The sequence below is a fragment of the Sebastes umbrosus genome, chromosome 10, assembly GCF_015220745.1.
Source record: "Sebastes umbrosus isolate fSebUmb1 chromosome 10, fSebUmb1.pri, whole genome shotgun sequence".
In the NCBI taxonomy this organism is placed as follows: Eukaryota; Metazoa; Chordata; class Actinopteri; order Perciformes; family Sebastidae; genus Sebastes; species Sebastes umbrosus.
The window spans coordinates 28,783,141-28,801,214 of NC_051278.1; the positions used below are offsets into that span (position 1 = coordinate 28,783,141).

Sequence of the window (18,074 nt, forward strand, 5' to 3'; positions counted from 1 at the left end):
AAGCTGGTTTGTCCACCGCCAATAAACACCAAAGAAGAAGAAGAAGTTACGTCATTAAAAAGAGACACATGCCTGTCTTGCCTCCTGCTCACAGTTGTTACTAAAATAAAGTTAATAGAGTAATTAAATATATAAAACTGCATCATAGTGTAACATATAGTAAGAACGCGATCTCACCGCTGCTTCCAGTGAGTTAGTGAAGACCTGCTGCGAGTACAAAGATCTGATGTTGTAGAAGTTCAAAGTTAGACTCAAGTCCTGCTGACAGATCATCATCTCTGCTCAACTCCTCACTGCCATTAGAGTCACGTTAGATTCACGTTAGACCGCCTTGAATTAGCTCGTTAGTCATCTGTTCCCGATGTGCCAGGTGGATGAAGACTACCATGGTCCTCTGCAGCGGGTGGAGGTGCCCAGGTAGGTTTATGGTGCTGCTGTATATTGATAATGTGCTGGCACGTTGCGCCATATTTCAGTCTGTCCCAGTTAAATGCATCATCTCGTTAGCTAATCGTCTTCACAGAGAGTCTCGTGTTTATCAGCAGCAGTGCAAAAATGTCAAAGATAATTTCAAAGATTTAGTTGTCAACACTGCTCTGTTAGTAACGTTAGCTGGTAGTTAGTATTTCACTCAGTTAAAGGGGACATATCAGGCTCATCTTCAGGTTCATACTTGTATTTTGGGCTTCTACTAGAACATGTTTATATGCTTTAAAGGTCGCATATTGTAAAAAGTGAGATTTCCATATCTCTTATATTATAAAGCAGGTTTAAGTGATTATATAAATACTGTGAAAGTATCAAAACACTCAATCCATGTAGAAATACACACAGCAAGTATTCAGAAACTGTGCGTTTGAAACAAGCCGTTAGGATTTCTGTACATTTGTGATGTCACAAATATACAATATTTAGACCATTACATGGTTTTAAACGGAAACATTCTAAGTGTGTCCCATTTTATTTCCTGTTGCAGTGAATGTGAATGACATCAGCTGACAGGATGTAAACATGGACCCAAACTGTTTCCTGGGAACGCAATTCCATTGCCATTCCGTTGAAATGTGCTAAAACAGAGTGTTTCAGACAGAGGGTAAATACAGGTATATTCAGACAGACAGTATGAGAAAAATAATATGTTTTTTGAACATTACAGCATGTAAACATGTTCTAGTAGAAACACAAAATACAAACATGAACCTGAAAATGAGCATGATATGTCCCCTTTAAGGTTCAAACAACACATTATTTTTCTCATGAGAAATGCTCCGTTTCAGCGCATTTCAATGGAATGGCAACGGAACTGCGTTGCTAGGAAACAGCTTGGGTCTATGTTTACTTCCTGTCAACTGATGTCATTCACATCCACTGCAACAGGAAATAAACTGGGATACATTTAGAATGTTTACGTTTAATACCGTGTAATGGACTAAATATTGTATATTTGTGACATCACAAATGTACAGAAATCCTAACGGCTTGTTTCAAACGCACAGTTTCTGAATACTTGCTGTGTGTATTTCTACATGGATTGAGTGTTTTGATACTTTCACAGTATTTATATAATCACTTAAGCCTGCTTTATAATATAAGAGATATGGAAATCTCACTTTTTACAATATGGGACCTTTAAGAACAGCCATGCCTTGTTGGTTTATAACACTGGCTATGTTTGCTAGTAGGTATCTGGGCTCAACCAGACTAGCTGTCATTACAGCTGGATTAGCAACCAGGTAAAATGTGCAACTGCCCCAGGAACCAAGACCCCCAAGTTCTGTTCACTCATGGACTGTATATAGGGGAGAACGGGGACAATTGTAACATCTCAAATATCTCTAATCAGAAATTAGACGAAACCATAAAACTCATTATGCACATGATCTGTGATCTGTGACAGCACATACATGTGTCGTAAAATATGAATCCATGCACACTGTCAGTTTAAAATGTTTATTGTTCCTCCTTTTTATTAGTGTTTCTAAGAAATGTGTGAAATGCAAAGAAGGGACTGCCGCTGTGGTCATCAGAGCAGGAGACACATACTGCAGGTAAGACACGTCAAATTCTCAGAATTTTGTCTCGAAAACTGAATTTTTGACACTAGCTTGAAATCTGCCTCTACATGCAACCCTGGCGATAAGTGATGGTGTGATGTCGTAGTGTGACGTCATAGTAGTAGTTTCCGCTGGGCAGTAAGATCACCAAGATAGTGACTTGTCTTTGGTGTCTAAGGTTGGGAGTTCGAGACCCGGTTGTGGCAGAATGAACATGCTAACGCTTTAAAGGATTAAGGATGATGGACCGTCCCGTACTTCTGATCTGTCTTCCTCCTCTTCCTTTTTCCTTCCTCCTCAGAGACCCACAGCTGCACAGCATCTATAATTATTATTATTTAATAATAAACATCTTGATTGTACCACATGCAATCCCACATATGACTGTATTGTAAGATTACTTGTAAAGTTCCAATTAAAGGAACTTTGAAAGAACCAATCAACGTTGTGTGGAACGCGTCGAGTTGCGCCTACATTTATTAAACAACAACACGGAGGCTCCGTAGTCCGAACCAAGATGGCAAATTGTATTACTTCTTTCAACCTTGATAAAGGCAGCACATACCAGATCCACAGGGGTGTGAAAAACGGTATTATATTGATTCTTTGGACAATGATGCGATATTTGCTGATGTCATTATCACAAAGTCTGCTACGATACGATTTTGGGCCTACGATCGATATGAGATGATATCATATGCACATTTACCACGATTGGTTACATTTATAGTAACTCACAAAAAGCAACTTAATTATGATTTTGAGCTCTTCCGAATATTTAAATGGAAAACAATGTATTCTTTTTAATTAATAGAATAAATATAAAGTGGGAATTTCAAAATAAAGGTTTGTCTTAAAGATGACGATATGTATTGATATTTTCACCTTGCCATCGATGATATTGGATCGTTGATCATTGAATCGTTAGCACTCCTAAGCCACACCTTCCATTCTTACCTTTCACAATAAAAGCCCTGGATATTCGCAGGCAAGTATTTCACATTTTCATGTTGTTCATTCATCATGTCTCTGTCTGTGTCAGGGGCTGTTTCAAGGAATACTTCATCCATAAGTTCAGGGCCGTGCTGGGCAAAAACAGGGTCATTTTCCCTGGAGAGAAGGTAAGCTGTGTGCTTTATTATCTGAATAATAACTTGATTAACAAAATTGCAAAATGAATTTGACTGCAGTTCATCTTCTGAATTTGTTAAACACACATATAATAATCAGCGTGAAGTGAAAAAGGTGTGATGCATATTTTTGAGTGACTTCTGTGGTTGTAGGTGCTGCTGGCTGTATCTGGAGGTCCTTCTTCCTGCTCAATGCTCAGTCAAGTCCAAGAGGTTTGTCTTTCAGTCCATCTGTCTCTACTCTAAAGTGCTACTATCATATAATGTTACTATCAAACAAATGATCCCAGTGTGTTGGTAGGTTGCCCTGCTGCGTTCACACGGGATCAGGCGTTGGTAGTGATTCGTCGCAGGGTTGTGCGGAGGTCTGGGGTCCGAGTCACTTTAATGTCCCATTAACTGCGACGATTAATGTCTTTTGTTCCCTCATGGCCGGGTTGTACAGCTCCGGATCGCCGGTGACATGATTGGCCACCGCAGCATGACGTCGGCTTGCGTTTCTCCAAAAAAGTTGATTCTGTTTCTACTTTTCTGACGCAGGCAGCTGCGGGTTTTTTTTCGGCACCCCCTTTTGGCAACCGCAGCCCAAACACACTACCCTAACTTTCGCTGCACTGATCTGATCTGGTGTGAATGCAACCAAAACCCAACACCGCCCACTGGCTGGAGCAAACTTTCTCATTTTACAGCTAAACGGTACAAAATAATATATTTCTGAAAACAATTTGAGGCAAGAAATAGGCATTAAAGTATCAGTCTTGATTCGTATTTGATCAGCGCTGCCTAGTTTCACAGTTTGAAAGGAGTTTGTGAGTTTCACGAGCAGTGATTGACAGCTGCTCTAGAGACTCCTTGGCTCTGAGGGTTGTTTTCTTTCGTTGCGGTGAAATTGCAAATTCTATTAGGAACACAGGAGGACACAGAGAAACAGTGTTTGTTTTTTCACAGGTTATCCGTCTCATGCATTGCGTTTTAGAATAGAATAGCTTTAAGCTTTAATGAGTATGGTGTCGGAACCGCGTGATTAACTGACACATAATAGCTTGTAGCTGCAGATTTAGGGATGTGATGGTGAGGAAATTTTCCCACCGGTTAATAAACTTGTGACTTGGCTTTCCCCCTTTCCCGGAACATTAAATGATTTAAAGGCTACTTAGAATTTCTGATATATAGATATTCTGTATGACCCTGTGGATACAATACAACCTTGTTTCCTTGTCTTTGTTTATATGTCATTAATGCAAATGCAAACCTTTGCTTCCTCCCAGGGTTTGAGTCAGAACGCTCACAAGAAGTTGCGATTCTTACCTGGCATCGTCTTCATTGACGGTAAATTAAATTGAGTGTAAAAAATGTTCATGCATGCCAGGAGGACTTTTGTGATTTCTGAAATTATTCGTGCCAAAACATTTTTCTAATGATTGTGTGTCTTTGTTCCCAGAGGGTGGTGCTGTAGGTCAGTCTGCGGAGGAGAGACGGAAGACGGTGGCCGAGCTGCAGGCTGTGTTCGAAGCTTCTGGTTTCCCCTTCCACATGGTGGCTCTGGAACAGGTCAGTGTGAACTAGGGATGTTAATAATTAACCGTTTAAAAGAAATGTTAAAAATGAAATAAAAAGATGAGCAAATCTCAGAGGAGTAGCTTTTCAGTTTAAGGAGAAAAGCTGGTCCACCTTAACAGCTCACCTTAAGAGAGTCTGAGCCGGTGGGGAAGGATACAGGAAGTTGGCTCAGGTCTTGAGCTGAGGAGTTGTAGCATTTATTCACCAACAAATAAACTGTACACACACTGTCTGCTACGTTCACTAACTAACTGGTGTGGTGGAGACTTTTACTGGGAAGTGGCTGCATGTGTCCTCGACAATACACGCAGCATCGTGGCTGCTAAAGTAACTCACCCGGACGAGTGAACTGGGGACTCAGTTGTCTGTTGTGCTCATACGCTGCAGCTGGCGCACCACTGAATGCAACGCACTAATCTTGATGGTTATAACGGTTAATGATCGGTTAACAAGGGTCGGTTATCGGTTGGGGAAAAAAAAATGTCCAGAAATTAGCATCCCTAGTGTGGACGCAGGAGGGAATGCCGTGTGTTTACAAACATCAACCGACAAATGTATCATATTATACCTTTTAACGTGAACAGAACTAGCTAGCTAGTGCTGTCGTAAGCTGTTAATGGCACCTGGCACTCTTCCACAGCTCCACCCTCTCGTTCATATATGGTCACTTCTGGTTTAAAAAAAATGGCGACGGCCAAAATGCCAAACTCAAGGCTTCAAAATTGTCGTCCACAAACCAGCGGGTCCCACGTCCAACTTCAGGACAAGCTACAACAGATCAAATGTATTATTGAATGTGTCCCATAACCTCCCCCTCAGGTTCTGGACCTTCCCAGTTCAGTTGTGGTGACGGCCCCTTCGCCTTCAGAGCGAACAGCCTGCTCCTACAAAGCAGCCGTGGATCAGTTCATTCAGAGCGACAGCAGAGGCTGTTCAACACCACGGGAACAGGAGGAGACATCCACGCCTGACGTCCAGGAGTCCCACACACAGCTACTGCAGCAGCTGATCGGCTCTGCTAAGACGCTGACGGCCAGAGAAGACCTGCTGAACATATTAAGGTCAGATAGAGGAGTGCATGCTCTCAGTCTCGGTGCCTCAACCACAGCACTTGACTCCCCATCTTAACCAGGGATGTTCATCTGGGATAATAACACCACCATCAATAATTGAAGATGAAACAATGACTCTCATTCATTTTGTACTTACTGTACTTCTAGATGACCCTCGTGGCCATTTTCCAAGTGGTGTGTTCTTTCCACAGATACACACGTAGGCAAAATTGTTGGTACCCTTCCGTTAAAGAAAGAAAAACCCACAATGGTCACTGAAATAACTTGAAAATGACAAAAGTAATAATAAATAAAAATTTACTGAAAATTAACTAATGAAAATCAGCTATTGTTTTTGAATTGTGGTTCAACAGAATCATTTTAAAAAACAAACTAATGAAACTGGCCTCAACAAAAATGATGGTACCCTTAACTTAATATTAAGTTGTACAACCTTTCGAGGCACTCAATTCAATCGAGTGATTTCTGTAACTCTCAATGAGACTTCTGCACCTGTCGACAGGTATTTTGGCCCACTCCTCGTGAGCAAACTGCTCCAGCTGTCTCAGGTTTGAAGGGTGCCTTCTCCGAATGCATGTTTCAGCTCCTTCCACAGATGTTCAATAGGATTTAGATCAGTGCTCATAGAAGGCCACTTCAGAATAGTCCAATGTTTTGTTCTTAGCCATTCTTGGGTGTTTTTAGCTGTGTTTTGGGTCATTATCCTGTTGGAGGACCCATGACCTGCAACTGAGACCAAGCTTTCTGACACTGGGCAGCACATTTCGCTCCAGAATGCCTTGATAGTCTTGAGATTTCATTGTACCCTGCACAGATTCAAGACACCCTGTGCCAGATGCAGCAAAGCAGCCCCATAACATAACCGAGCCTCCTCCATGTTTCACATTAGGTACAGTGTTCTTTTCTTTGGATGCTTCATTTTTGCGTCTGTGAACATAGAGCTGATGTGACTTGCCAAAAAGCTCCAGTTTTGTCTCATCTGTCCAAAGGACATTCTCCCAGAAGCTTTGTGGCTTGTCAATATGCATTTTGGAAAATTCCAGTCTCGCTTTTTTATGATTTGGTGTCCTCCTCGGTTGTCTTCCATTAAGTCCACTTTGGCTCAAACAGTGACGGATGGTGCGATCTGACACTGATGTACCTTGACCTTGGAGTTCACCTCTAATCTCTTTGAAAGTTGTTCTGGGCTCTTTGGTTACCATTCGTATTATCCGTCTCTTCAATTTGTCATCAATTTTCCTCTTGCGGCCACGTCCAGGGAGGTTGGCTACAGTCCCATGGACCTTAAACTTCTGAATAATATGTGCAGCTGTAGTCACAGGAACGTCAAGCTGCTTGGAGATGGTCTTATAGCCTTTACCTTTAACATGAAGGTCTATAATGTTCTTTCTGATCTCCTGAGACAACTCTCTCCTTAGCTTTCTGTGGTCCATGTTCAGTATGGTACACACCATGATACCAAACAGCACAGTGACTTCTTTTGACCCTTTAAATAGGCAGACTGACTGATTACAAGTTTGAAGATACCTGTGATGCTATTTACAGGACACACCTTAGTTTAATATGTCCCTATGGTCACATTATTTTACATCTTTTCTAGGGGTACCATCATTTTTGTCCAGGCCAGTTTCATTAGTTTGTTTTTTAAAATGATTCTGTTGAACCACAATTCAAAAACAATAGCTGATTTTCATTAGTTAATTTTCAGTGAATTTTTATTTATTATTACTTTTGCCAGTTTCAAGTTATTTCAGTGACCATTGTGGGTTTTTCTTTCTTTAATGGAAGGGTACCAACAATTTTGCCTACGTGTGTATTTGCTTCTTCCTGAAACGAAACCACACGGTCACTACCGAGTGCTTGGATGCAAACGGGTGGCCAAAGAGAGGAACTGTGGTTGGGGTGCAGAGAGAATATAGTATACATTTGGCATTCACCTTACCAATGACAATTATGATGTTGATTAAAACACAAAATAAAATGTGTCCTCCATCGTGTCTTCTCCTCCAAGGCAGCATCTGCTGGTGCACACAGCTCGGTCCGAAGGCTACAGCAAACTGATACTGGGAGACAACTGCACCAGACTGGCCGTTAAACTGCTCACCAGCATATCGCTGGGCAGAGGAGCTCAGCTGGCTCAGGACACGGTGCGTATGCGCACAAACGATAGACAGCGAGGGAATGTTGCATTTTTACTATAGAGTCACATTCAGCCTACAAATCCAGAGTGTTTGCCTTCCCCCTTTTTTTTTATAGTGTTTCAGATTATATTAGATTTGAAATCGGACTGAAAAAAATACTGTTAATATTGTATTTCTGTGTTTTTTTGTGTTGACAGGGTTTCTCAGACTCCAGATATGGTGACATCATGTTAGTGAGGCCAATGAGGGACTACTCCGCTAAAGAAATAGCTTACTACAACCATATGTTCAGCGTGCCCTCTGTCTTCATGCCAAGCCTGGGCACTAAGGTAAGATCAAGTACTCAAGTCATTTTTATTATTATTAATGTAGCACAATATCACAAATGAAATGAAACAAGTATGTAAAAAGGACTTGCTAATGGTGGTCACTTGTAAAACCTCATTAGTTCACCTTTTAGAATAGTAAATAATAGAATAATTCCATACTATTTCTGAAAAATGCCCCCTCAAACCCCCAAAAGTCTGACACTCACAGTTTTCACATGACACCTTTTACCTATTCCCAAGAAACCACTGTTGCATGTCGGTGACTGGTATTCATTCATTATGAAATCCGTAGACAACTACAGACTGTGTAGGAGGAACATGGACACGGTGTCTGTGATGTCACTTCTAGATTTGGCAGTTTCTGGAGTCAAAAACATCCGTGATTCCTCTAAGGAGCTGAGGTGCAGCAAAAGGCAGTCACCTGTCAGTTAGCCAATCAGGCAAACATAGTGTTCATTAAAAGGTAAACTTCCTGTAGCCTGACATCGCCCTACCAAGTTGCAAATGCGAAATAGTCTGGAACCTCTCCGGTCATTTTCAATTTCCAAGGGGCGTTACAATATCAACAATTCATCAAGATTAGTTTTTTCCACTCAAAAAGTGCAGTATTTGGAAAGGAACACGGTTGGATTTCTGTGCCACTGTGTTATTTAAAAATAATGAATAAATATAAAACACATTACTGGGATTGGGCTGTTGCCCCTCGTCAAGTGGATTGATCGCGTCTGAAACTCTTGCCCGTCTCCCTCCACGCCGCTACCGGGGGTGAGAGAGCGAGGAGTCCAGTGCGCCGTTCGTCTGCATGCGGGCCATGGATGTGTGCTCACGCTGCAGAGGGCAGAGCAGGCAAGCTGGCGGCACATGTCTGGAGAGTAAACCGGAGTAACGTTCAACATTTCTTGACTAATAAAACCGCTAAAAAACACTTTCATATAACGTTTGTCGTCCTTAAATACAAGGTGCAAATCCTTACCATCGATACAAATCGATTTTTGCGTTTCAAATCGATTTTATATCGGTATACGTCTCCCGTGAAGGACAACTTGCCGAGTACCTATCGATGTATTTGGATCGTAGGAATATAAATCGATACGTCGATGTCGTAGATAAATTACGCCCCCAGTTGGTATTTAGTGGCACACAGTGGGCGATACGGTGTTAAAGTTTGTGTAATCTTACAGACATAAATGTGTATGAACAAGTCTACTGTGATTCCATAAACGTGTCGACTTGACTGCTGCGTTTAGTGAATGTTTGTGTCTGTCCCACAGACAAAAGACACGTCCAGCATCCAGCGTCTGACAGAGAGCTTTGTCATCAAACTGCAGGCAGACTTCCCCTCTACTGTCAGCACCATCTACAGGTCAGTAGGAGACCACAGACATCATGTACATACACTTACTATTCTGCAGAAAGTACTCAGTGGATAATAGAGGCTGGACATTTGGAAAAAAACGTATGTACTACAGCCTGCTTTTTTTCTAATTATTAGCAAGATATGATCAATTTAGCATTTCCCAGCTTTGGAAGCACACCACCAGGTCTTTAAAAAGCTGCTGCTGTGTGTGTTGTAGGACCAGTGAGAAGCTGCAGAAGAGCTCCTCCACAGCTGACCAATGTGACCGATGCCTGCTCTGTATGTGCGCCCTGGACAGTGCTGTTGGTGAGTGATGTATTGGAATGACTGGCTTATAGACTGGTACAAGAAAAAGGAGTTGAGTTCACTATGCCATTACAGTAAAACATGGTTGTGAACTTGACTCGTGAGCTCATAGTTTAGAGAGACATAACACCATTCAACACAGCAATAATGAAACCATCATATAAATAAAACAAATTCAAATACACAAAATACCATTCATTTAAAATATAAGTTAAAAACAAGGCCGTGTATTTCAAGAATCTGGTGATACATTACGTATCATGATACAGGGGTTACGATTCAATACATTGCAATACTGTAAACAAGCCGATATACTGTATATTGCGTTTTGTTTTTTTCAATAACATTTTCGGAAAACTGTCATATTATAAAGAACATGCCACCATGTGCATAAAATCTGTTTTATGCAATCAGAATAGTGGGATCTGCATTGCATTTATCAAACATGTATAACAACCGACATCGTAGCACTACTCTTTGTGCAATCTGAGCCACTGTCTGCCACAAATCTATGCATGTAAAATATTAATTAAAAATCGATGCAGTGCTTTTGAGAATTGATACAGTATCACAAAACATAGTATCGCGATACTCAAGTGTATTGATATTTTGATGTACCTGTAAGTACCAGAGCTTTAAAGGTATAATATGCAACAATTTCCTAAAAAATAAACAATGTATAGACTGATATCAAAATAATCCCTCTCAATCATCACTATGCCCCATCAGCAGTGTGTGGTGCTGTCTGTTTCTACAGAGACCCTGCAGCCCTCTGCCTGGATTTTCTCTTTTCTTCTTGTTTCACTGTGTACGGGACGTTTCTGGGCGTCAGCAAACAGCCTTTCGGCCCACGCCAATAACAACGCGTAGGGTGTGCAGCCCGTTCAGGTGGTCAAATACCACCGTTTTGTCACACCAAAGGCACAAGCATTATACATCGATGGCCATAATTCCCCCCCCCTCCTCTATTTGACGGATGAGAACGGGTGTGTTACATCGCTGTGATGTTCCCCTGCTCCTCCGTCTCTCCTCTGCTGTGCAGTGGCTGTTGTGTGCTGCTATCGTGTGCTTTCCCGACACAGTACTGCACATAACAAGCAAGTTTGTAAAATAGCTAGTGGGCTCCCTTTGCAGTGGACACCTATAGATATATATACAGCACCCCACATGAAAGGTTTGCTGGGGGGATTTGGCAGCATTTAGCGATGTGGTTGCAGATTGCAACCAACTGAATACCCCTCCACTCACGCCTCCCTTTCCAAGACTGCGGTAACGTGAGTCCCAGAGTGCAAAACCGTGGTAACACCGTCCTTACCCTATAACACTACTTTAGGAGCATTGGAAGTCAAACGGGGGCTGGCGGTACCACGGTTTAGCACTCTGCGGCTCACGTTACCGCATTTTCACAAGTGTGTCAGAGAACTACGCTGGCCTTCAGGTAACGTAAAAACGCGTAAGGCTCTGGCTAGAGCCAGTGTTTGGTTTGTCCGTTCTGGGCTACTGTAGAAACATGACGGTATCCGTGAAGAGGACCCGCTCCCTATGTAGATATGAAGGACTCAGTCTAAGCCAACGAAAACACAACTATTCTTAGTTTCAGGTGATTATACACTAATGAAAACATAGTTATGAATACTGTATTCCATTTCTGCCGATAGATCCCCCGGAACTCTGCACCCTCCAATGAGTCTTTCTTCCTTTTTTTTTCTTCAGAGAATTCTTCAGCCTTCAAGGCCACACTGATCTCAGAGCAGCTCTCCCAGACTAAATCTCCAGGAGCTACCAGTGCTGAGATCCCAAGACAAAACCCAGGTACAGTATAAGGGTATAGGTGTGGTATCCTTTTTCCAACAGGATGTGGAGAAAGTTAAGAAATACGAGCAAATGTTACCAGCACGGTGAGAGAGATCAGCATTAAAGCTTCTTTCGAGGCCTCGGCCTGTCGGTTATTATACTTGTATTGTATTTCAGCGCCGTGTTTACGTATAGCGGCGCATCTAAAAGGTTGGTATGTGGCACTGGGCTTCTCCAGCTGAGGTCACATGATACACCTGCTAAAATACAATATACACCAGGTAGTACAGTAAAAAGTCCACGACTGAATTTCTACACTTCGTTAGGCGTTAATATCAGTTTTTTCTGTGTTCTCATTAAAGCTCCCGCGGAGCCAGAATCGACTGCTCTCACTGGACAGCGCTGCTCCTCTGGTGGAGGAGAGAATTGTGGGAAAGCAGCAGGCGGTGGAGGCTGCTGTTCGTCTGCCAAGTAGGTGTCCTGTGATTTATTGATAATCTAATCAGGGATCAAACCGACACTTAAAGAGGACCTTTGGGATTTTTTTCAACCCGGACCCTATTTTCCCATGTTTTTATGCGTCCGGCCACGCCTGTTTACAGCCGTGCTCTTTGGTGGATTATGTTTTTGCTGAATTACAGGAGATGCTCGAACAGATTCAGAAAAAAATGGCGAATCTAACGTTATCGGTACATTTGATCGGTAATTAGAGCCACGCTGTTATTTCCTTGTTTTCTTTTAACGGAGTTCTGCTGATACAGACACCAGCTCAGAGCGAGACTGTGCAGCCGGTGAGCAGTTTATGACCTTGCCAGCTCTGGGCTTGGCCCCCTTCTCATCTATCACCTCTCAAAGGTTAGATGAGGCTGTCTTGAAAACTATTGTCTTGCTCAAGGACACAAAGACTTGTGACCGGAGGAGCCAGGTATCGAATCACACCGACCTTTCGATTGGTGGACGACCTGCTCTACCCTCTGAGCCACAGCCGTCCCAAGGTGTACACTGCCGCTATAAGGCGGTGGGGGGGTGTTACAGTGGGGAGACATGCCTTAGTGTCTCAGGTCATTAAAGGAGCGTACCGCCTGCGACCGGGCAGGACTCTCAGAGCTCCATCGGGGGATCTCCCTTTCGTGCTAGGATCCCTGACTCAAGACCTGAAGTTAACTGGAGCAATTTGTGGTTAAGTATCTCTCGTTCAAGGACACTTCGACATGTGGACCGAAGGAGCTGGGGATCGAACCGCCGACCTTCCGGTTGGTGGGCCGATTGTCTGAGCCACAGCCGCCCCCTGTCTGTAAGTGGGGAATGTTTGAGGTGGAAGGCTGATAACACAAGCGTGTGTCTCTCTGGCTAAATCCCTCATAGTTGCCTAAAGCGGTAAACCCCTCAGACTGTAAACTAAGTGGTTGGGATCAGCACGTTTCAACTCGATCCGGCTCTCCCACAAGGGGAAGTAGGCCTTCTTACTTTGTGTCCAGTGAGGGCACTAAGAGCTTATATGGTGCTCACACTCTCAGTTATTTTTGCTTGTTTCAGTGCTGAAAGGTTGGGGCTCCCTGTGTCTCAATAGTGTTTATCCCATTGGAAATGTTAACACTATCTCTGGGGCTTATTCCAGGCAGAAGCTCACAGTTTCTGGTAATCTGGTAGCCCCCTCTCCACCAGAAGTGTTGCCACTTCCTTGGCCGCTTTTAAAAAGGGGTTCTCCTTTCAGAAATCTGTGCGGCACCAACACGGAGTGCTCCCTGCACATTTTCCAGATTTTCCAGGGCCAATGTGGCATCATGGTACCATGGAGTTCTGCCGTTCTGCTCTCAGCTGTTCGGCGAGGGAGCGCGGTCTTCTGTTCCTTGCGATGCTGATGGTCCTAGTCGTCCAAAGTAAAGACCGTGGTGACGGTCTGAGTGAGGTCGAAATAGATTGTAAGTTATGACAATAACTATGGATCTATGAGACCAAACGATGGCTGAGGTGAACAGACAAGGGGAGGAGGAGGCGGGTTTACCTGGGTGCTTTCACAGGGCGGCGAGCCAAGCCTCCTGAGGTCAGTCACATGACTGTTGATATATGGTATCGAGGATAGGCAGATGACGGCATCAATCAAGGTAAAGACCGCGGTGACGGTCATCGTTCGGTCTCACTAGTTATAGTCATAACTTACGGTCTTCAATGGTTATAGATCAGAACCGCTGGTGCTGCTCTGGACCTCTGGTCTGCTAACGTCAGCATGCTAACATGCTGTGTTTTAGCAAGTTTAACGTGTTAGCATGCTAACAGTTGCCAGTCAGCAGTAAACACAAAATCTGAGTCTCATGGTGATGTCATTAATTTTTATAATTTTGTCTCCTCTCTTTGTGTTATTTAATTGTGTTTTCTGGGCGTAATGTAAAAGAGGCTTAAACATACGCTGCTTAAATGACTAAATGAATCCTACTCTCTGTTTCATGTCAGACTAGGCTACATGTGTTGTTATACCCCCGCTACAACGTAGTCGGGGGTATGTAGCACTACACATGTCCGTCCTTCCGTCCGTCCGTTCGCGTGTCACACTTCCGTTTTCCAAGCAGTGAGCGGGGGGGTATGTGAGCCATGTTCACTTTTGCCTTGTTGTTATACACTACAGGATACCAGAGACGACCGATCTGAAGAGCCTGTTGTGTTACAGCTGTCAGCTGACCGTCAAAGACATGGTGAGTGAAACCATGTGCAGGAACATACTGAACTGATGTCGTGATTTTCAAATACAATCCAAGTTTTGTATTTGTAATCCAAAATCGAAACAGATCATGACCTTAAAATTGAGTTTGTCTCATATCGTATGTTGTTTTTTCAAAGAAGCAGTGAAACTAGGACATGCATGTAGGCATTTTTTATTTGTTTCACTGCTACTGATGTCGTCCTCCTCTCCTGTCCTCGCAGCGTGTCCCTTATTTCTTCTGTTTTTTCTTCCAGTCGTCAGTAGAACGTCTCCCGCAGTACATCCTGTCCGAGGCTCAGAGGAGGCAAAGGAGGTGAGGAGGATATTTGGTTCATTTAAAACATCAATTTTTATTGTTGATTCCATGTACAAGAGTCACTTTCAATCTACTTTACATTACTGCTGATCAGTTATGAAACATAAAACTGTGCTTTTCTCATTCTCTTAAAATGCGTTTTTCAGACCTTCTCTGGTCATGTCAGCCCAATATAAATGTATAGGCCGGGGTCTCCAACACCTGCTGTACTGGAACAACCACCGACCCACTTTCTAAAAATGACAAACCATCACGACCCAATTCATAACAGGCCTTATATTTATAAATTCGTGAGAAAAGCCAATTTGTGCGTAAATGAACGTTCCTGACCCTTTTTACTGCCATTTCTGTTTCAGCTCATATTATCTTGAATAGGTAAATACACTGTACGTTTTTTAGCCCATTTCTGACCCCGAATTTTGAGCTGCACGACTCATTTTAGAGTCGTACCGAATTTCAGCTTCGTCAGGCGTTGTTTGCCTTGCAGTGTTCGGGGGGGGGGGGACCGAGTACTGATTAACTCACAGTTGAAGCAGAGCCACGAGCCGATTCCCCAACGTCGGCGCCTTTTTTCTCCTCTTTTTACAGTAATCAGAGCGCAGCTGTCAAGATAACAATGTAGGCTACAAAAGATATAGCTAGTAAAACGTAGCTAGCTTACCTCCAGTTCTCTCTGCAAAATGGACAAGCCATACTGTCCACGTCTTCCTCGCCACAGCAAGTCCATATAACGTTACGCCGGCAATCTCATTCTTTTTATTTCCTCTCATCAGTAAAACAATATGTATCGGAGTTAACAGGCTCTCGTTTCTTTCCTTTCAGTAAAACAATATAAATGTAAATGAGAGAAAATAAATGCATTTAGGCTAAGTCAACGGGCTCTCGTTTATTTCTTCTCATCAGTAAGACAAACAGAATGTACGCTAGCCTTTCATATAACAGATACGGTGTTATAAGTAGGCTACAATTATCAGAACAATAAAGACATTCAGGCTCCCTCAATGTAGCTCAGAGGTGTTCTGCAGATATAAATCTTAAAAGACTAATTCTGCAAAATGATTTGGCGACCCTAATAAAATCTTGTGCAATGACTGTAGATAGACCATCAGGACAGAAATACCACAGTACTGAAGTTGTGTTGTGTTCTGCAGGTCTCAGATGAGAGAGGAGATCAGTGAGTTCCTGCTGGATGGAGGTGATGACGGTGATTAGAGGCAGCAGTGAAGCTGAATTTTCACCTCCAGCAGTCCACTCTGAAGAAATGTACAACACAATTATGCTCATTTCAACCCGGCAGTGGAGTTTATGTAAGGGATAATGTACAGCGAGCCGGTCGGGGATCCTTTCACAACAATGACCCGCTAGCTGTACATTATCCCGCTTATTACACGGCTACTTACTGAAGAAATTAAAAATTTGACACAAAAATGATCCGCCAGAGTCCGACATCAGAACTGCGCCAATAGCAACGGGCTGCTATACATATCAACGGTCTGCTATACATATCAACGATTTGCTATACATATCAACGATTTGTTATACATAGCAACGGTCTGCTATACATATCAACGATTTGCTATACATAGCAACGGTCTGCTATACATAGCAACGATCTGCTATACATAGCAACGGTTTATTATACATAGCAACGGTCTGCTATACATAGCAACAGTCTGTTATACATAGCAACGGTCTGCTATAAAGAAATAACAGACTGCAGAATGCCTTGATTGACCAATCAGAATTAAGTATTTTACTACGCCGTGTAATAACAATGCTTAACAAATATATTGAGATGTATAGAAATTTTACAAAAGCATCCATTATCTCGTTATCCTGTGTAGGCTGCATTTTTTTCTAACATGGCCTAATTAATATATATTCTCTCACACACACACACACACACACACACGGTGGATTGAAAACCAGCACATGTATGAAGCACACATGCGATTAGGTAGTTTGCAGTTAACATTGCAGAAACGGAACATAATGAAAGTATCTATTTTTACTGCTTTCTATGCACAGTTTTACACATTCGTTGATTCATTATCTTGTCCTGTTAGAATTCAAAGGCTGGTATAAACGTGTGTGGTACTTCTAGATAAACAGATGTGTTAATGCTGTTATAATGGAATGTCACATTTTTTATTTAAAGCTGCTTTCAAGCCATTAAAATGCATTTTTTCCTGTTCTGTTGCCGGTTGATTAAAAACACAACATACTACAAAAAGTGCCAATCCATCATGTTCTGGGTGCACTGTGGATGGATATTTAACAAGAGATGAGTTATTCAAACCTGGCCACCAGTTCATTCAAATTAAAGCTGCTTTTAATTGTACAGCTTTAACTTATTAAAGGGTAACTTTGGTATTTTTCAGCCTGGTTTTCCCTGTCTTTGTGTCTAAGTGACTAATGGGGATAATTTGGGGCTGAGATGTAATCGCTGGGGGCAGTTCCAAACCATCAGTGTAGGTTGTTTTTGCCACTGACGGGCTCAGATTATCATGTTACGATTATGATGTTATTGCGTCTAACCAAGTCTCGCACTGAGAAATCTGGCTCTGAAATCTCACGTAGCATCGACATTGTCGAAATGGGCTAAATATTCAGCCGTTACATCTTTTAGATGACACTAAGCGAACACAGCAAACTCTGACAACACTGGCACTCCTCTCCAACTCTCGCGTATCCACCTTTGACACATTAAGTAACTGTTAACAAATGTCTATTGTTAACATTAACTAAGGGTTTACATGTGAATGAAGAAAAGATAATTGTTTATTATAACAGATGTGTGATAATAAAGTCGTGACAGAACGTGTTTGGCGCTTTTGACTCTACAGGGAGATTTGTAATCGAAGGGCGTGGAGTCCAGACATGGTGGTTGGGAGGAGGAGGCTGATGAAGCTGATGAATATGGGCGATGATGGGAAGGTGGAGGGGCGCATGTAACAGCGGCATGAATGTACTAAACTTTAAAGGCAGAGGGAGAATCTCGTTTAACATGGTTACTGTTTTATTCCCTCCTACGTGTCTGCCTAAATTGCTCTTGTTATCTTCACTCTGCTGCTGTTTTGATCTGTTCCACTACTTATTTTATGATCGTAAGGTGTCCTGAAAGGCGCCACCAAATAAATTGTATTATTATTATTATTATTATTATTATTATTATTATTATTATTATTAATAATAAAATAAAGATGAAGGCACCCAGTAATAGATCTATAAAACGTTAATCCGTTAAGAGATTAACATTACTGTCCGATCTCACTGATTTTACTTGACTCGCTCTCTCACACACATACACACAACT

The 18,074-nt window shown here is 42.3% G+C and overlaps 1 protein-coding gene across 1 annotated transcript; it reads left to right on the plus strand.

Moving 5' to 3' along the window:
- The first annotated feature begins 25 nt into the window (after window positions 1-25).
- On the plus strand, window positions 26-16,950 carry ctu2 (cytosolic thiouridylase subunit 2 homolog (S. pombe)). Its single transcript, XM_037782755.1, has 16 exons — window positions 26-417; window positions 1,974-2,048; window positions 3,097-3,175; window positions 3,338-3,397; window positions 4,453-4,513; window positions 4,626-4,735; window positions 5,564-5,805; window positions 7,829-7,964; window positions 8,156-8,287; window positions 9,559-9,650; window positions 9,862-9,950; window positions 11,664-11,762; window positions 12,107-12,215; window positions 14,368-14,434; window positions 14,697-14,755; window positions 15,910-16,950. The coding sequence occupies exons 1-16, from the start codon at window positions 362-364 to the stop codon at window positions 15,968-15,970; spliced, it is 1,527 nt and encodes a 508-aa protein (XP_037638683.1). The 5' UTR covers window positions 26-361; the 3' UTR covers window positions 15,971-16,950.
- Window positions 16,951-18,074: the final 1,124 nt, after the last annotated feature.